The 21142-nt window shown below is 43.5% G+C and overlaps 1 protein-coding gene across 10 annotated transcripts in view; it reads left to right on the top strand.

Moving 5' to 3' along the window:
* The window catches only part of MCTP1 (multiple C2 and transmembrane domain containing 1), a 2372456-nt gene that overhangs the window by 1037738 nt on the left and 1313576 nt on the right, over positions 1–21142 (top strand). For all 10 annotated transcript variants that reach the window (XM_085632490.1, XM_085632489.1, XM_085632491.1 and 7 more), the window contains exon 5: positions 374–485. In XM_085632490.1, the coding sequence (XP_085488616.1) occupies positions 374–485 (112 nt within the window). The remainder of the gene's footprint in view (positions 1–373; positions 486–21142) is intronic.

The raw sequence follows: 21142 nt of genomic DNA, 5'->3' as shown, positions 1-21142 counted from the left end.
CCGCCTTTCTGCACTAATAGTATCATGCAGTTGTTTGTACATGTTAAACATTCATCACATCCATTTGCCATTTTGTTCAGAGGTTTCTCACACAGCACACAAATTTACACGTAGAAAATGGCACAAAAAATAAAAGGAAAGACCCATAATAAAAATATATTGTCCCTTTAAATGCAGCACCCAAAATATAAAAATGCCCTTAGGTTTGTTTTTTCAAAAGTAACCTGATATGAAATATATATGTGAATTGCATAATATTGGATGCACCTTTTAGGAGCAACTAAATTGGTAATTTAAAAAATGACGGATACCCCAAGCCGGAAGATTTGAAATCGGTGTTTATTTTCATAATTATTTTATTTCCTCTCTCTAGGCCGAAAGATGTCACATTGCCCTTGAAAGACCCTCACTACCCAGACCACAATTTAGGAACCATATCACTGTCACTGACCCTGTTGGCAAAAGATCCTTACCAGCGGGATGGGGTAAGTTTGCTGCTCCCACTAAAATGTAGATTATAACAACTTTTGAGGTTTAAATCATGTGAGATGAAGCAAGTATCTGATGCACTATTAAAGATCCAAACTCAGTTTTATCACATACAACAGCTCGTTCCATGTGTTGCGTGTAGATAACTAGTCTGAGACAAAAGAAACATTTATTACAGGATCACTGCCATTAAGAACTAGTCCTTAAAGTTTGTTGATGATCCTTTTCCTTCTTTAGTTCAACCTATTTTTAAGTGCCACTTGCACTAATCGTCTTTTGATTCAAATATTTATCCCACCGCGGCCCATGCAGGTAAGAGCGGTGGGGCCGCATGGGGGGATTTCGACAGACGAAGGCGAGAAAAATTTATTATTTATTTAATTTTCCCTCGTCGTCGCCTGTCGAAATCCCTCACCCGGCCCCACCGCCCTACTCTCTTACCTGCACGGGCCGCAGCTGATTTATTCATTCAACCTATATTTTGACTCCATATTTAGAAAATCATTTTTTGAAGCCATTTGTTTTCTGATCATACTTGAGAGATTCCAGTTTCAGAATGAATTGTAAGGAAATCTGTTTACAGAGCAAAACGTATAGGAAAGCTGTGGTCTGGAGGCTTGCATCCCATGCATCAATAAAAGCTGATATTTGCTTTAGTCAGTGTAGGCGTGGTCTTTTCTCCAGGTTTCCTGGATAACGCTGGTTTCCAAGCTCCCATTAAGGCACACACAAACATACACACACCAAACTCCACGAGTTTCAGGTTGCCTGTTGGAATTGGACAGGAAATTTCTCCTAGTTGTTTCTGCAGAGGGTTGGAAGGCTTGATGCATTGGAAAGGGTATTCTCAAACAGTTTTTGAAAGTTGCAAAAGCTGCCTTTAACATATTAGTCTGGGAAGAGAACACAGAGGATACTGCTGCACCCATTGCAATATTGCCATTGTTTAGGGACAAACACTGATGGTGATTTCTTTAGCGACACTATATGATATTCTAAACCTGCCTAAAGCAGAGAAACCCTACTCTATATAATATCTGAAGAGCAAATTAAAGAAAAGGTTTCTGGAAAAATTTGTCTCTGACCGTAAGCGCTTACATAAAAGAATAGGCAAATATTCAATTCAATTTTATTGTTATACGTCAATAAAATCGTCACAATATTTTCAGGTAATACAAGATAATAAAACCATTTTGAATAAAATACTTCTTTGTTACTTTTCTGGTTTGTCAATTTCTTAAAAGTTCACTTTGTTATTTTGACGATATGAAATGTACTAAAACCTTTTAGCAACTCAGGTGTTTCATTTTTCTTCAAATAAAATAGTCATGGTCTTTCAACTAAGTTATTATAAAGTGTCCTTGTGCGTGAAAGTGACAAGTTGGATTTTTTTTCGAATCATGCAAAATACCAGAGTCCCAGGTTTTTAAAAGAATCCTATAGCTGTCTTCTATTCTCAGTCATCTGCTTTTTTGATCTAACCCGCTTTCTCCTGCCAGCGCAGTGCCCTTGGTGACCTGTTTAAGTAATTTGTGATGTGATTGCAAAAAATTTAAAGGTTTACAAATTAGCTGAGGGTCCGTAGGGTCAAGGCTGCTCAGTATTGGCCGTTCAGCAGGAACAAATTCCCCTCTCACTGAAGATGGGTTTTAGCAGTGAGAGTCCTGCTTTCTTTAATGCGGGACATAGGCAGACCAAATGCGAAAAATACTTCTTGAAGGCGCCACATAACCTGCACATTTTAGGTCCTTTTTATGTCCAAGATGGTTTGTCCGCTAATGGCGGCAGTACTCCTAGGCGAATAGCCAGTAACATTTTCTTTAGATACACAGGAGAAGTAAAAAAAAAAAAGAAGTATGCTGCTTGTTGCAAGGTGACATATGTTTGGATTGCCATCCAGGCATGTGATTGCCACAGAAATATATTTTTATCTTCTACAAGTGAATGAATTTTTACTGCTTTGTTGATCGCACAGCAAAAAGGAGTGTGTGACAGATTTAGATCCCATACGTCAACTGTTTTGGTTTTTTCCAATGACGACAATAAATACTTGTTATAACTCGAATTTACGTCGCTCATCGGTAAATTACAGAGAGCGGTAACTAGAGGGCTTGACCAATTGTTTCGTATTTTGTGCCATGATTTAATTTTGTGGTACCTTCTTGCTGTCTCATGTTGTGTCAATCCAAATTCCAGGTGGATTTGCGCAGGTGAAGCATTACAAGGAAGACCAAAAACACGTTCATAAGTATTTGTTTGTAATTTATTCAAGATTTTAGCATCTTTACTGTGCATCACCATGCTTGCATAAGCTAGCGTGGGAAGCAGTTTTGCATTGATGATTGCTAGTAATGGCTGGAAAGAGGGTCCTTCCAGTTTTTTTACAAGTGCACTGAAGGCATGTATTAAGGCGTTATTTTTTCTGACCATTTACTGTTGGTGTGCCTGAAAGTTGAAGTTCTTATCAAAGTAGAAGCCTAAATATTTGTAGTTGTTAACCTCTTCTGTGACGGCGTTTTCGAGTTTGATTTCAGAGGAGCACTGGATTTGTTTCCTATTGACATGGTTTTTGTGTTTGTAATATTGATTTCCAATTTGTTGGTCTTTGTAAATACAGCAACTTCCTCAATTAATCTTTGAAGTCCCACCCTTTTGTGGCTTAGCAATACAGTATCATCTGCGTATGAAAGATGTGATATGGTCAGTGGTCCTAATCTCGGAGTGTGGGAGTTTACCAGATCAAGCTGGAGGGGTAGGTTGGCCATAAAAAGATTAAACAGGTGTGGAGCAAGCGCACACCCTTGATTAAGGCCCATGGCTGTTAGTATTCTCCTGGATAATATTGTGCCATCTGCCACGTTGATTTGGATCTATGTGTCAGTATGTAATGATTCAATAGCTCTTAACATTTTTTCTTGAACGCGCCATTGTCTTAATTTTACCCACAGAAGGGTTTGGTCGACCCGATCGAAAGGTGCTTTAAGGTCGATAAAGCAGAATTGCAGTTTTTTCTTTGAACGTTTGCACTTCTCCGCAATTGTTGTTACTGTTAGCATGTTAATGGTGGTTCCATACCCTTTCTGGAAACCTGTCTGTTGTGGTGGCATCCAATCCGTTAAATCTTCCAGTATTAACGAAGCACAGTATTTAGCTTCTGAGTCAATGAGCGCTATTAACCTGTAGTTCACTTGATTTGTTCGATCACCCCCCTTGAAGATTGGGTTTATTATCGACCCCCTCCAGTGGCCATGTGTTCCACCTCTTTGAACAATGCTGTTAACGGGTTGGTCCATTATTTTGGATCCAACCTGTATATTGCTTGCGGAATGCCGTCTGGGCCTGTGGCACCGTCACTGCTGCCTGCCTTGATAACTTTTTCTACTTTTAACAGTGTACAATGTGCATGTTCTGAAAGGATTGAGTTGTCACACAGAGGCAATATTGTAGCTATTTATACTGTCCAACTCGATAGCTCTATTAATTTTGTACACTGAATGCTGCCCTTCATTAGCAAAGATCTTTGTCAAGTAAGCTGCCCAATCTTTTCGGTGACATTTGAAGTATTCGTCACTCTCACTTCCCTGCCTATGTCATTTATTGTTGTCCAGAAGGCTTTGGTATTTGATCGTTTGCAGTTGTACAGAAGCTTAGTCCAGAAATCTTCTGTCGTTGTTCTCTTCTCTTGCCCGAGATGGTTCTTGTATTCCCTTTTCAATTTTTTTTTCCCATGCGATTGTTTGTGTTCCAGATTTTCTGACCTTCCTCGTCACCCTTCTCAGTTATTTCCTTAGTTCTTGGGTTTTCTGTGTCACTGAACATGTAGGTGTTTTGGACCCTCTACATGCTATACCGGGTGCGGAATTAATCAACGTGTCATAAGCTCTGTCCAGGCTTTTAGTGCAGTAGGGGGTGATGCTATACTGGCCTCCATAATCAATTTTGTTTTGTCTGCGAATTTTGGAAGTAAGCGATGTGACCAGTTCAGTCGTTTTAGATTTATTACTTCACTTCCACCACTAACTACAGATGCTAATTGGTGTCTGTCTGTGTTTATGTTGATAGACAAATAGTAAAACAACATTGTTCTTCTTTAAATTTAGCAATTTTGTGAGCATTGTGAATGGAAATGTAATACATTAGGTGACACATAAGAACGTAGTGGGGGATTGTAATAGAAACCTTCAGATATATCTACATTAGTTAGTAAGACCCGTAATCTTGGAGTCATTATGAATGAGAAACATTCCTGGATAGATCAGATTAACGCGATCTCTTCCAAAGTCTTCTACCTGCTTAAACTGATAAAGAAGATCCTTCCTTTTATTCCACCTCAACTTTAGAAATCGGTTGTAGTATACCTAGTAGTATCCAGACTGGATTACTGCAACTCTTTAGTTGAACGAACATAAGGAAGTTCTAAATAAGCTTCAAACACTTCAAAACGCAGTGCAGGTCTCCTTCCTAATAATCCAAAACATACATCTGTATCTATTCACCTGAAAAGGCTTCACTGGTTGCCGATCAGACACAGTCACGTTTAAGGCTCTTTGTATTGTCTTTACATGGTCATGGCCCTAATTATTTGAAAAACTGCCTTAGCTGGTACACTCCCAACAGACAATTAGGATCAGCAAATGCCAAACTTGTGACAACCCTTAAATTTAAGCGTGCGGCCTGGTGTGGCAGCAGGGTCTTGCCAAATGCTTCCAAAGCCTGGAACTGTCTTACTCTCCCTATCAAATCTTCAACTTTCCTACTTTCAGGAAATCTCTCAAGACTTAATTCTTTAACGAAGCTAGCTCTCTCAATGTTCTTTTTGCATTCCGTAGTCAGCGCCAAGATGCCTTTGGGTAATCACTGGCTTAATACGCACATTTAACATAACATATCTCTAAGAATCGTGCAAAAGAATCGGGGAGTATTTTCATTAAACTAACAAAGAGGCAGGATTGAGCAGGGTGAATCCTTTGTGGGCAGAAATGACTCTAAGTGGTATATAGGAGCGTACTAGTAAATTATAATAGAAATCAAACATTTTTGAGGATGTTATAGTATTTGAATCAAGTAGTATGCACGAGTCAGGAAGTGTTCATAATGAACTGAAGAAATGTTGAATACAAGGGATTGTAGAGCAGAAGTAAACCTGTGTGTTCAGAAATTCCATTATGTACCAAAACCGAAACGCACTGATCGCTTGGAAAAGAAAGCCAGTAGTTGTGAGACCTTCATAGTAGGTGCATCGCATTTCATGCATAGTAGTCTCAGGGAGTGCTCATCAGAAGATGTTGAACATGGAGATTGTTAAAATGGGAGACCATTTGCACTCAAGAAGATGGATACTTACTTGAAGTTAATCTAGGCTACGGCTCTCTTTACTATGGGAAAGGAAGGACATCTCTGTAGAGTAGTGCAGAAGTGAAAAGCATTTGTGTTTGAGAAAGTACAGAAGTATTCAATGGTGGTGAGGTGATGCTGTTTTTATGAACAAATGAGTGTACCGTGATATTGATGTTGATGACTTGTGAAAGGGAAAGAGGTAAGGGGTGTTCACTATGAATTCTAGAAAGAGAAACTTTCAAAGAGACATGTGGTACAATTTGATTGAGTTCAACTGAGGCCTGTAAGCTGAGGTGCTTGTGGATCTTGGAAAGGTGAGCAAGGTATCAGAAGTGAACCACAGTACTTTTTTCAAGGAGTTTCAAGGAGTTGTCTGAAGGGAGAATTAGTGCCTTCTCCACTGGCCAACATGCTGAAGACTAGTAGATATATCAGGGGCTCTGCAAAGTGTAATCTGGGGGTGTGCATGCCGGGTGCTTCTATAGTGTGAACCTAGCTGCCAAGCATGTGAGCATTGTACAGTGGTAGCTAAACAGAAAGGGAATACAGAATATGGGGTTCAGCAAATAGCACTCAGAGGTATTCGGTGGAAGGGGGACCTGCAGGATGTATTCCTTTTCCTTTTTTGATAGAGCACAAGAATATTTATTCATCTCTGCTCTTCACTCAAGGGTGACCTGTCGGAAGAGATGTCATAGCTGAACCTGCTTCATCTCCTATATTGGACAGTTCTTGAATGTTGTTGTTATGACATTTCTTTTTTCAGTACCAGTTGAAAGGCCTTTGCGTAGCCCTTGATATTGTTCTTTTCGCCACACCATTGTTGTTCTTACTCCATTACACAAATCCCCTCAAACTCGCAGTGATGCCAAGATCTCTTTTTTCATTTTTCCACTTGCATTCACTTCTTTCCCCTTGTTCTTGCCTAATCACTCCTTCATTTTGGATTTTTATTCATATCATTCCATCTTGCTTGAAATACGTTTACGACATCTCCAAGCGTTCAGAATGTAGAAGTTTCAATGGTACCGAATGTTAAATTAAGAATATTCTCTCTTTCAATACAAAAGCAGCTCAGCAACACAGCTGCCTACCTTTCTCATTAATTAAGCATTCTGTTGCCTCTGTTAAGGTGAAATAGATTGGAAGTTTGAAAACAATTTTGTGACCAGAAAAAAGCTGCCCTGCAAGTGAAGAGGCCACACTTTCTTCATTTTACAGATGATAGCTTTACAGGGGGCTGAAGTCGATATCAAATATTGGCAAGACTGCAAAATACGCACATACCACATTAGCACTAACCACATATTTCACACCTTGCATGTCAGTGCCAGTAATTCTTAAATTGACACATGAAAAAGCACTGGCTCATGCACATGCTGGAAGTAGAGTGTCCCTTAAAGATAATGGGGTAAACCCTGTGTCCCTCAGAACCTGGGAATGAGCAAAATAATCTACAGTGAGTTCCGTTGGGTGGGATCAATTGCTTAGCGGAACTATTTACTGATAAACGGTATTTGTCCAAGATGACACTAGATGTCCCTAATCTCTTCACCTCTTTCACAACAAAGAAGGCAGTCCTAAGGGTGTTGATAGAACTTTATGTACCTAAAGAGGGATGGTCCTACTTTTCTGTATATATATATGTATCTAATTTATGTATATTTAGGTTATCTTTCATAAGCACATATGCACTTTGTCACTCGTTTCACCAAAGTCCCGTTCTTTTTTGATGCTTGTTTTACCATTTGTATATGTTAAGGCCATATACAAACTAAATAATACATAAAACTTTTTAATCTAACTGATCATTCGCTTCCGGTGTGTTTTGATCTGTGTTTTGATCTTTATTTCCGTCTAGAATAATGACTAGGCCGTTCTTTGACATCTAGTGTCATCTTGGACAAATACCGTTCATTGGTAAATAGTTCTACTAACCAATTGTTCCCACCCAACAGAACTCACTGTAGATTATTTTGGAAATAGAGTGTCAGCATCCATTAAACCCAGTGTAAGAAATGTTTTGTCAATGATGAGGTTAGCAATGGCCAGCCGTGGATGTCTGTGATGCTGCAACTCTGAGAAAATAATTGACTGAAAGTGTTAGAACATGACTATCTTTATTGGGTGGGTGATTCCCAATACTACAGTGTGCATCCTGCAAAGGGCGTTTCCTCAATAAATGTCAACTGAGGCCTCAGGTCCTCAGAAGGTTAGGATGCTATGTGCCAGGTACGCAACATTGATTGCCTTGAGTCTGATTCCACCAATTAAGTTTTGCTTAATGGGTCACTTCTGTTCTCACTTGCACCCCGCATGCCGCCACCACCAGACCAAATGTCTAGTTACTGTGGTGGAATTACAGGTGTACACCACTTTGACCCTAGGACATCTATGAAAATAATGCAATCAACATAGTTCAAATAATACAAATTTTACACTGAACTGTGGCTGCAAAATGAGCATTTCTGAGTTGCATAAATGTTCTGTTTATTGGCACTTGGAGATTAACCGTCTGTACCTTGAATTGCGAAAAACAGAAGCTCAGTAACCACGAAAATTTTGTTCTGGGCCTTCCATTGATGTTTGTGGATCTTGATTTTAATTTTGACTGCATTATTTCTCTTAGCCTTAATTTCAAAATTGAAATATCGGTGGCCCTAATTGCTCCACAAATCATAACGGAGCCGGGTCGCATGACCCTGCACGTGACAACTACCAGCAGCCAATCTGGAAGTGTTATGCCTTTGAGACTGAAAACTGAAAATGAGAAAGGGAGTACCCTTCAGGTTCCATAGCTGCCAGTAACCTGCGAAATCCACAATGTTCTGTCTCTCCCTTGTGACTTCAGGTTGCACAAGAAATTGCTCAAAATTTATCATGCTGAACCTCTCACAGACATTTACTTACATAAAGCTGAGACCAGACTCGGCCCTTCTTAAAGACTGGCATTTCCACAGTCAAGCAATCACCTTCAAGCGCTTTACTCTTGCTAAAATCAACCGTGATCGAATTCATGCTCCTCACCAATAGCACTAGACAATTCAAACATGAAGTCCATTACAGATGGAAAAGCACTCAGTCATCAATTCTAATTTCAACTCAAAATCCATATTGATGAAAAAACAGGCCCCTTGATAGTAACTATCATTTTAACTCTGAATAAAGCCACCCACACGAAATCAGACTTCACAACTGCCCCTGCACTAATCGTTTCCAATTTGCATGGAGGAAAGGCTGTCTAACTGGCCTTCCCAACACCACTGTGATGCAACAGAAGTGACCCAAAACACATACAGGTTTGGTGGTTCTGCAATGCTATTTTCATCAGTGTTATAGTAGAAATCACTGATACCTAAATTACCAAGATTCTGGTGTGGATAGGGGTAAGCCCAAAAGGAGAAGAAAGACCAATCTTATTGTAAGAGGAAGCCTCACTCAAATAATGTGAAATGTGTCATTATAGGCAACTCAACCAGGGCTGACTCGAGCTCCTAGTAAACACGATGGAGGGAGTTCTTTAGATAATTTCATGGGCATAACAGGGGGATCCAGATCAAGTTAAACGTACCTAGAGGTAACCGAGTTTTCCCCTTTATTAGTGGTGACCTCTGGTGCATCTAAATTCAACGACTCGATAAAATGAGAGCACAATGGCTCAGACCATCGTCTTATCGCCAACATGTTTCTGCCCTATTCTATGTAACCTACATCAGTTGAATGCATTCATTAGGGCTAAGGATCCCTAAAGACCTTGACTAACAAATTGTCAATAGCAAAAGTTAAAACCATGCACTAGATGTGCCAGAGTCAATCCTACTTGGTTTTAGTGCTAGTACACCTAGAACAATGCACAAACAAAAATTTGGATTTTTTATCAGCCTGGTATTCTCATATGGACGCACATGTTTCATGCAGAGGTCAAGGACTTAATATGTGGATCACATGTGACAAAACGCTGCAAAACACAGAACACATGTGTAAAAGTGACAAAGAAACATGCACAACAGTTTTATTGGTCCCAAATCTTACTCTCACTAAGGGGATACCTACCATCTAGTCTGAGGAGGGATGGTGCCCTCTGTAGTCACACTCTAATTTAATATGAGACAATCATCAGTTATTATCAACAATAATCTCCTGTCTGTATATCTCAGCCTGAAGTGCCATAGGTCACATATAAAACTGCCCTGGTGCACTAGGTTTCAAGGAGATGAAAACAGGTTAAATCACAATCTGCCAAGCTATAGCGGGGTACAACCCCTACATAAATACACCTCATGATGCCCTAAGTAGATGTCCACTATTGGGAGATAACAACAAAAGGTTAAAATAACCATATGTGGTACATTAAGGGCCCTAATGCCCAGTAAGAGTAAACCCTAGTTCTGGAGTCATTTCCCAAGTACTCACGTCATCTACAGGTACACTGTGCAGGAGCACCGATCATCCATCCTCACCCAGCCGCAGGTACACCTGCAATGATGTCTAGGGCCTCTATTTAAGGTGGAGGGAGAGGTTGATTAATTCGCCTCACCTGGCTGCCACATTGCAGTTTGGGTATTGTAGATGACATGTGCATGGTGGGGGAGGGGTCGATATTGCCATGCCGAATATGGCCAAAAGAAATTTTGCTTTTACATGATTCAACTAACATAGTGTCAGCCCCTTGAAATTGGGGTCGGATGAAGGTGGCATTGCGGGGGAGGTATCATGCCACGGCAGTATACGCCATCATTTTTGGTACAGATTTAATCAACAAAAATGGGAAATGCAGTACTGCTGGGCCATAGTGGTAAGCCAAAAGGTGCTTTTACAGACCTGTAAACCTCTGGAACTGGACCAGGAACCCTTCTGGAGCCGTTCCCGGCTTTAACCCATTATCCCACTATGAGTCACCAAAGTCTGATTAAATAAAATTGCATGTCTCCCACTCTCGTGGGTCTGTAGTAGATGCCATCTAAGTTTACACCACCTTAATTAACCCCTGCAATGCCAGCATAGTGATGACAAACCGCATTCTATCTTACCGGATGTAAAACTTGTACATCTGTGAGGAAATGTGACCTGATCCTGGATGTTCTATGGTGGTGGGACATCTGAGCGCAGAAAGGGAAGACCACCTCCTTCCACAATGTCCTGTGTTGCATATGTTCTATGAGGCTGGGTCTCCCATCCAGCCCTACTGCCCTTGTTCCTTGACGCACTCCACACAACTGCAGTATCCCACTTTGACTGACGTTCAACTGTGGAGCTGCACAAGAGCTGCCAGACCTAGTGCTTACCCAAGAAGAACACATAGACTGGAATAGATACACTTCTTAAACATTTTGAATGGATTACTCAATCCGAATATGCAGCATCTATGCCTCGTTTACAAATATAAAATTAAATGTAACGCATTCCTCAAGATATGTCTTATGGAAAATCTAATAGGTAATGCCAAGAAATGTTTGTGGGAAGAAGTAGTTACAGATGTTTGACGAGTGGATTCTCCTTCCGCTGGGGACTGCTGAGGCCAGGAGGAAAATACAAGAAAATAGGCAATCTTCTTGAACGCTTCAGTAGTGACAGAATCTATTTGATCTCCAAAATGCTAGTTAAGTTATCAAGATCCCACATGGGATATCCAGGACTTCTTTAAATATGTGAAATAATTTCCAAACCCAAGCATTAGAGATGTCTTAATTTAGCCTTAGAGCCTGCCGTAGCGGGCTCTACCAACCATTAAAGGCCCACTCCAGGATTAAAGGCCAGAGTTGAAGGCGAGGACCTTTAACAAGGGAGAAGGCTTTTAATGGCCGGTAGATCCTGCTACGGAGAGCTCTAAGGCTATTTGAACATTCTGTCACTAGAGGGCAGAATGTTCTAATTTGTAAAATCAAAGGCCTCATAGAGCCTGAGGGGATTGAAATACCCTCTGGCTCCATGAGGCCTTTGGTCACAGCAACAGCTGGGAACAAACATTGGAATGTTGGAGCTCCGGGCTTCTAACGGCCATTAGAAGCCCTGAGCAATCCATTGTTTTCAATGGAGCTCCCAACATTCCATGTTCTAATATGCATTAGACTAGGTATTAATATTGGCTGGAATATAAGAGGCTTAGTACCATTAATGGAGACAAATCATGGAAAATATATATTTTTTTGTTGTTTCTGGTCCTGTATCAATGTGATACTTGATTGGAGTTCAAATTTAAAATATCTAATGTTAAGATTGTTATTTTTTAATACAGCTGCTTTTCATGCTCATCTGCAATAGAGTTGAGTGAAATGAAACTTCAAGATGTTGCGTTTGTCTAGGATAATTTTGTCTGTGATTTGAAAGAGTTTTTGATACAATAATATTTAGTTTGCTATTATATGTCTGTATTTTCGGAGCTCTGCTCAGTTAAACCAATAAATAAAAATATGTTTTTTCCAGTGTACTGCAAACTCACTCGGGCCGCATTCTTCCACATTGTTTTTTTGCTCACAAAGCCCACCCCAGTATCGACCCAGCCATATGCAAATCCAGCCTGACCCTGCTCCTCATTGGAACAGTCCAGCCTAAATTGAAAGGCCAGTTCCTCCCTGAATCACAACACAAGCAACCCAAGACCGGTTTTGCCCTGGTTAGGGCTCATCAGTCGAGTATAGCTTGGTTCCAGTGGCACAGTGAGCATGCAATATACCCTTGCCACTTCAGGTGTTACATCAAACACACAAAAGATGATGGGAGGAATGCTTGCAATTTGTCAAATCACTGGCAATTGCCCAAGTAGCAGCCCAAACCATTATTCTTTGCGAACTATACCATGTCTTCGTGAAACAGGTCTTGGGTTGTTTGTTTTACAGTTAAGTATGGACCTTGCCTGGCAGTCTAGGCTGGACTGTTCCTATTAGAGCCAGGTCAATACAGATTTGCATCTGGCTGGGTCCAAATTGAGGTGGCATTGTGAGCAAAAGAACAATGTGTTGGTATGCGGCTGGAGTGAGTGTGAGGTACACTGGAACAACTTGCCGTGTGAAGACCTCAGCAACATCATTTGAACCGTGTTATTTTTATTTATTTCTTTTACTGAGCAGAGCTCTCAAAATACAGACAAATTTGAGCAAACTAAATATTATTGTATCAATAACTCTTTCAACTCACAGACAAAATTACCCACGACAAACACAACATCTTGAAGTTACATTTCGCTCATCAACTCTATTGCAGATGAGCATGAAATGCAGCTGTATTGGTTGGAATGCTACCCCAAGAGATCACCAGTGGTTCACACTTATTTGCAAGGAATTCTCCCATCACCTTTTGTGTGTTTGATGTTAGAGAGCACAGCCACAACCTGACTGACCAGCTGGACCAGAGAGCTGCAATCTAAGGGGGATTTTAACATTTTGACACGGGTGGTTTTGGTTCCCAAATCAGTGCAGAAGTTTTTCTTTTTTCACTGGCGCGGGAAGAATTCGGTGAAGGTGTGTGTGCAGCTTTTGAAATGCGAGTGACTGGTGGTGAGGGGGAGAAACAAGAGAGAGGACTGCAGAGCAAACCCCTGATGAAAGAACTTGCTAAACAATGTGTCTTTGGCGATGATTTATAGTGTTTTATTGAGCAGATTTATTCCCACTTTGCCTAAAATAATTAGCAATTAACACAATGCAATTTATTTTAATATTTTCTGAAGATGTTACTGGGTCTGCTGTTTGCCAGACTTGGAGTTAATCGAAGAGCGAGGGAGGGAAGGCATTGTCGTTCAACAGCATGCTATATTTTATGAATGTAATCTGTTAGCACAGTTCTTCTTTTGTTAATCACCCAAATCCATCACGCGCTATAGTTTACGATGTGTTCTGGCTGTTCGTCCTGAAGAAAGAATGCGCTTTACTACAGCGGTGGGTAACTTATGGAGCATTTCGGTAAGAGAAACATGCCTCTGTTGACAGAATACAAAATCAGCCAGGGCAGAGCTGCGGCCTCCCTGCAGGCACTTCCCTCATCTACTTGGTGTACGTCGTCTATGCAACAATTTTGAAATTCCGATCCTCTCTATTAAGGAAACTTTTGCCCCAAAAGATGTGTAAGAAATAACCTGGGAGCGTATTTCCTTGTCAGCTTTTTGTTGTGGTATGGCTTCTAAGCAGTTGCGTGGCAAGTGTACCATGATCCTATGCAAGAAAGAAATAGGGGCAAGAAGTCTGACCATTTTTAGTGGTCGCAAATGAGAAATCGGCCTGTTAGCGACTGCTAAAAAGTTTGTAGCATGTAACAATCCTATTTACCGACTTTCAAAATAGGTTTTGCAAATCGCTATTAAGAAGGGGCGTGTAATCAGAGCTAATTGAGAGTCGCGGGTGGATGTAAGATTGTTTTGTGACAGTAAATGCAGTCATAAAACAATCGCATTTACCACCAATTTCAAATAGGTGGTGAGCTAGTCGCAAACAGTAAGGGGTTCCCAGGAGACCCCTTTCCCTTTGTGTTTGGCAGCAAAAATGTATTTTAAGAGCAGGCATGGTCCCACGGACCACTACTTGCTCAAAATGAAAGTGAAACATATTGCTTTTATTTTTTAATTGCATCCCATTGTCTTTAAGGAAAACGGCCTGAATTATAAAAAATAAAAAAAATCTGCTCTATTGAAAAAGCAGTCACAGACATGGTGGTCAACTGACCCCAGCAGGCCTCCATCCCTGTGACTGCCGGCCATACCCAATGGGTCACCAAATGCGACCTGCCTCATGAATATTAATGAGGCAGGTCCTTTGCGACCCATTTGGGAATCGCAAACACTGTCTCTGACACTGTTGTACATCAGTGTTTGCGGCTCGCAGTTTGCGAGTAGCAAACAACGGGGGGTTGTACATCTGGGCCCTCTTCCCTTGATCACTGGTATGTTGGTAAAAATACTGAAACAATGCCTCCCATAGCAAATGCTGCACCACAGATAGCTTACGCCCCCTCGTCTCCATCATTTACTACCTTCCTACTTTGCGCTTGTGGTTTTTTGCACCCACTTTAGGTCCAAGTTCCCGTGCAACCCTACCTGGTACTGTGTACCTGGTAAACCCCAAAACTGAGAGGTGCGGCATTTACTCGCTGCACAATTACCAGACCTTGCATCAAAGGAAAATGCTGCATGTTTTGCCATGTTTTTATAACACTGAAAACCAAAACTTGCACTGTTTGTTCCCGTTAGCGTAGCCAGGCTTTATCTGGAGAAATGTTCTAATCCTGATTTCGACTCTAGGATTGGTTTGCTTCTAATCGGGGTTTGCGCTGTTCCTGGAGCACGGCCATTCATTGCATTGTTGAGGATAAAATGTGGCATCACAGATGCAAATGTTTTTTGTGCCGGATTTTGCTTTAAATTAATCCAGTGCATAATCCAAGTAGTGAGATTACAGTGTGACTCTCAACTGATGCATTGCAAATGGAGGGCATAAGAAACTTTGCTCGCTGTATACCACCGGTGAGTGGTCAATTCCCCTTGGGGATGCTGTGTTCAGTCCACGGAGGTGATTTATTTGTGATTGCAGGTGGTGGGCCCTGTCACTCACTTTTGGAGTTCCGATTATTTTTTCATCATCATAATGAAGACATAATTTCAAGGAATTCTTGCACCCACATATGGCCAACCCTCGATTACTGTGAGATTCGGAATGAGCACCTTAGATTTAAAAAGGTAAGGAGTAATACACTCATAGAGGGAATGGAATGTCGGCTCAGAATACAACTGGGAAGGCAGATGTTTGGCAATTTTGTTAAACTGGTGTATGCAGGCTGAACTTCGGCTCTTTTAGGTACATACTAGTGTGCAGTTACCCATGTGATGTTCAGTCAATGTCCTTCTGAAATACACCCTGCCACTTCGACCATCAGTCCTTGAGCGTCAGTGTCTTACAGAGGAGGCCCCACACTTCCAGACCTTTGAAGTGACGAGAGGTAAAAATCAAACTGTACATGCTTGATGGGCTGGTGTTCCATGATCAGAGAATCACCCTGCACTGTTAGAGATCTCAGACCTGATCTCATGGCTGCAAGTGCCCCAGTAGAGTGTGGAAATTCATGCTTCAAAGTCATTGGTGAGCCTTGCATCACATCACATCGCAAGCCACCATGTGGCACTGTGATTGGCCGCATTACTCTCACGGTGCTGTCAGTCACACTGTTAGCGTATGCTCAAGACCTGCCATGTTCTCAGCACGAGAACTGGAACTGAAACACACAGAAGCAATTTAGTCCAGGTACAGAAGTCTCTTTGGGGATGACATGCACTCAAATGTAAAGTCTTGTCATAGGTTAAGCATGAGAAACATGGGTCCACCATTTCTGTATCCATTTGGCATACCCCACAAAGTATAATGGGGTCTCGCATGCAAGAGGAAAAGAGGAATGGCTGCTTGTTCCATGCCCGTCCTGCTCGTATGCATACAAGTTTGGTAACATCTTGCGTGCTGGATGTGATGTATTGGGCATAAGATTAACTCCGGGCGGGTAACTCCACTCTGCCAGCGGAGTTCCCAGAGTTTTGCCTGCTCCGCATTCTTTTGCAAACGCAGAATTTAGGCAAAACTCCGACTCCATCGCAATGGTTAACTAATGTTTTTAAAAAGGCACTTACCTGCCGTGGCTGCCTCCTCCTCGCCATGGCAGCTCTCCTTCATCGTCCTCGCCGTCCTTCTTCTTAGATAACCCCTACGTTGTACATCTCGCGTTTGGAATCCCATGACCTTGGTCGTGCCAGAATCTCCAAATGAGCATTAATCAGGATGGAAGTCCAAAAGACCATGTTAGCACCATTGTAATATGAGGTAATAGTCTAGAGTTCCTTCATCAGTCATAAAACATGCAAAGCATGGAAACTGAATCCTTAAGTGACTAATCCTACTTGGATATTGATCTTCCAGTGGGTACTTACAGAACTGTAAATCAGGTGTTGGAACTGGAACTCTGGAGCTCATGAGTCATAGCACGTTGGCATTAGAGAGCACGGTGAAGCGCAGCAGGAACAGGGGTGGTGTGTTGGGATTAGCTGGTCTGGTATCTGAAGGTCTAGAACCTGAAGGGATGTTGCTGTTTCTGTTCAGAAGTCTCAAACATACAAAGAGATCAAGACGAGGTATGGCTTTTATTTTGGATCATGCCACAGAGATTGAGCCACACCCAAAGCTGGAGCCAAAGGAGGTTTTACAGGGAAGCAGAGAGTTGTGATCTTGGCATAACTTTCAAACTGACCCCCACTGGAGGTCCATAATGATAAGGGCATGACAGTACACCCCACTTCCAAACCCTTGTTTATCACTGGTCTGCAATTGGTACAATATCAACGGTGAACCTGTCTGACCAGTCTTTGAGTATGTACTTCACATCTAGTTAAAACGTACTATCCTCAGCGGCATATCTTTTGCAGTCTATGAGGTATTCTTACGACCCTAGAGCACACTTGGATTTCGGAATTGCACATATGTCAGATTCAGGATGACTATCTATTAACACGTGGAGGTTTGGGTATAAATTTATGCCTTCAAGAACCAGCTTAATCCCTGAGACATGGAAGCCAGTAAATATAGTAAGCGCGGGAAGCAAGATCAGTTCCTCTACTGCAGGATCTTATCTGCATGAAAGGGTTCAATATAATGAGGTTCGAATTTGCCCCATAATTTAATACACAAAGGCTTGGTATATAGCCTACCTGTGGCCATATTAAATAAGTGCCCCGTGGGCGCAACGGGCATTTGCGCCCACTTTGCTCTCCACCGGGATACTTTGGTATTACAGAAGGGGCCGCAGACGCTTGTGCATTCACTTCTGTAACATTGATAGTGCTGGTGCACTTAAAGCGCCAGCGCAACCTTCAGTGGGCATTCCCTCATGAGGGAATCCCTTTGCCTCTGCACCCACGCCGTATTATAGACGCAGACACAGAGGCAAAGACCCTCTCAGGAGGTGCACTGACAGTGTGCCATATAAAACGTTACGCACTGTTGGTGCGGCCCCTGAGGATAGTCCTCTGGAGGGGGGGAAAGAGGGTCCCAAGGACCACCCAGACATCCCCTTTAAAAATGCAGGTGGGTTGCCTCCTGCACTGTGAAAACACGGATCGACTTCAAATCAAATTCAAATCAGTCGCTCTGTTTTTCACAGGACGGACGGTTTTTCCTGCTCGCCATAAGGGCAAGCATTGCTGCCCTGAGTGTGGCTGGCGCCCGCAGAAACATCTTGGCGATGCGCCACAGAAGGCGGCGGTTTGCGCTAAACATCTGGGCCTACTGCTCAACACTCGATCTTTGGGCCGGCACGCTCTGGATGTTTTTGATTTGCTAGAGTCAGAAAAACCCCTGTTCCTAATGCTCACCGAGACGTGGCTCGGCGAGGCGTCCAACCCAGATATTGCCACTGCTATCCCGCCCGAGTATAACATCTTCAGGCAGGATAGGCCGAAGGGGCGTGGAGGTGGGGTGGCATTAATAGTCAACAAAATGGTCTCCTGTACCATCATTCCATCGGACGCGATCAAGGACTGCGAATCCCTTGCCTTCGCCATTGTCCTTTCACCACACCAATCGATGAAGGGTCTTCTAGTCTATCGGCCGCCAGGGCCCATGGGCTCTTTTTTTGAAGAGCTCCAGTCGGTGACCTCTTCTTTGTTACTTACATCAGAACATTGCATTGTTGCCGGGGACTTCAACGTCCATATGGACGTGGAAACGGATCCCGATGCGTTGAAAATGTTGGAGGTCACAGCCCCTATGGGCCTGGTTCCCTATCATGTTGGGCCGACCCATGAGAAGGGACATACCCTGGATTTGACCTTCTCTACGACCCCTATAGAGATGTTGGCCCCCACCCAGGTGCTTTGGTCTGACCACAGGCTGGTGAGATTTTATCTCTCAGATGCTGGGAAGCCTGCCGGTGTCCCCCGGCAGACTGCCGTGGGATTCAGGCCACTTCACCGGATTACTCCGGAACTGTTGGCACAGTCCTGCGCCGATCACCCCTGTGCCTTAACCGGGAACTTAGAGGAGGATGTGGAGCGTTTGCAGGTCTGGCTCTCAGAGAGGCTCAATGATCTTGCTCCTCTGAGACCCCTCCGCAAACCCGAAAAAGGTGCTTCTGCCCCTTGGTTTACGGAAGCATTGGCGGCCTCTCGTCGGCAATGCAAGGTAGCGGAAAGAGCATGGCGCGTGAAATACGACGCGACGGCGAAACTCACCTACAGGTCTCTGGCGAAAGCGTACCATCGGAACATCCTCGCGGAGAAGAAGGCTTATTTTGCTAGAAAAATTGAAGCCGCTTCCAACTCCTGTAAGGAGCTTTTCGCCATTGTGCGGGAGTTTACAGCCTCTCGCGCAGCGCCTGCCCAGACCCCCCCTCCTGCGCCTTGGGTCAGGGCGATTGCGGACTTTTTCACCTCTAAGATCCAGCGGATCCAGGACTCCTTCCTTGTGTTGGATCCTGAGGTACCAGGTCGGGCGGAGAATGCCGCTGTTACCCGTCCGAACGCCGGTGTGGCCTTGGCAGCTTTCCCTCCTCTCTCGCTGACAGCTTCATTTGACCTGATGGTGGGACTAAAGTCAGGTTCCCCTCGGGATGCCTGCCCCGCAAAATTTCTGGCTAAAATGGCAGCTGTCATTAATCCACTCGTGAACCCCCTGTTGAACTGTTCTCTTGCACAGGGTGTGGTTCCCCAGTCCTGGAAGCAGGCAATGATTATTCCCCTGCTTAAAAAGCCTGGTCTGGATGTGGAGGTGTTAGCGAATTATAGACCTATCTCGCTCCTGCCGGCTTTGGCGAAGGTCATTGAAAAGCACGTGCAGAAGGTGCTTACCGATTACTTGGAGGCCCACGACCTACTGCACCCTACACAGTCGGGTTTCCGCGCCAATCTTAGCACCGAAACAGCCCTCCTGGAAGTCTCGGAGGCGATAAAGGAGGTGCTGGATTCGGGTGGGAGAGCGATGTTGGTGATGTTAGACCTGTCGGCGGCCTTTGACACCGTCCCTCATGAGGGTCTGCTCGCTAGACTCTCAGAGATTGGTCTTCGAGGGACGGTGCTCCAGTGGTTTCGATCTTTCCTGGCAGGCCGTCGACAATCGGTCTGGGCTTCTGCTTGCTCCGCCGAGATGTCGCCATTGGGTGTAGGAGTTCCTCAGGGCTCTGTCCTGAGCCCAACTCTATTTAATATCTTCATGACCCCTCTGGCGGCCCTGGCGGAGTCTTTCGGGGCCCAGATCGTTTCTTACGCCGATGACACCCAGCTCCTCTTCACCTGTGAGAGGGGTGCGGACTTCGATGGAGGTAGGATCCAGGGTTGCCTTGAGGCTGTGTTTCAGTGGTTCCATCATAACAGCCTCAAGTGCAACTCGGATAAATCCGAGGTCCTCTTTTTTGGGTGCAGCTCGGACCCGGATTGGAAAGTGTGGTGGCCGGAGAACATGTCTCCACCAGCAAGTTCGTCCCAGGTAGCTAAAAACCTTGGGATTAAGATCGACAATGGCCTCACACTACGCTCGCAGGTAATCGGTCTCACAGGCACCTGCTTTGGCTTACTCCGGATGCTTCGCAAGTTCCTTCCCTTGTTATCGGAGGAACACAGGAAGATCACGGTGCAGGCGATGATAGGCTCGAGAATAGACTATTCCAACGTCCTCTATCTCGGCCTGCCAGAATACCTGCTTCAACGATTACAGGTTGTTCAGAATTCGGCAGCACGTGCTATTTTTGGACTATCTCGCCGTGCCAGAGCCTCGGGCCTTTTGGAGGCTCTGCACTGGCTTCCTGTCCGGAAGCGGATAGTTTTTAAAACTCTCACCCTGGCATACAAAGCCTTGCACACATCTGGAGCAAAATATCTTCAGAAAAGGCTGTCCTTTTACCGTCCTGCCAGATCGCTTAGGTCTGAAGCCTTGTTTCTTGCTGCGGTGCCCCGCGTGAAGAGAGCTCGCATCGGTGGCCGCTCCTTTAAATTATTAGCGCCTCAGCTGTGGAACAAATTGCCTGTGTCCCTGCGCAGCTCCCCTAACCTGTTGGCCTTTAGGAAGGGGCTTAAAACTTGGCTTTTCACTTCTTAGTTTCAGGTCCTATCCGGTTTCCTCTTTTTCTGTTTTTGTTCATTTTCCTGTTGTGTTTTGAGATTAGTATGCAATTCAAAGCGTCGGGACACTCTTTCGAGTAGCCGCACGCTATACAAAAAACCTGTATAACATAACATAACATAACATAACAGGAATGCGCTGCCCCCAGGTCAGCATAACTTCACTGCTGCCCTTGGGGCAGCGCATTCCACGTAATAGGGCACACTTTCCCAGTTTGCACCTGGCGCACCTGTTTTAAG

Source organism: Triturus cristatus, chromosome 2_1, assembly GCF_964204655.1.
Source record: "Triturus cristatus chromosome 2_1, aTriCri1.1, whole genome shotgun sequence".
NCBI classification, from domain to species: domain Eukaryota; kingdom Metazoa; phylum Chordata; class Amphibia; order Caudata; family Salamandridae; genus Triturus; species Triturus cristatus.
Note: the sequence above shows the minus strand (reverse complement) of the source record. Positions and strands in the feature narration are given on the sequence as shown.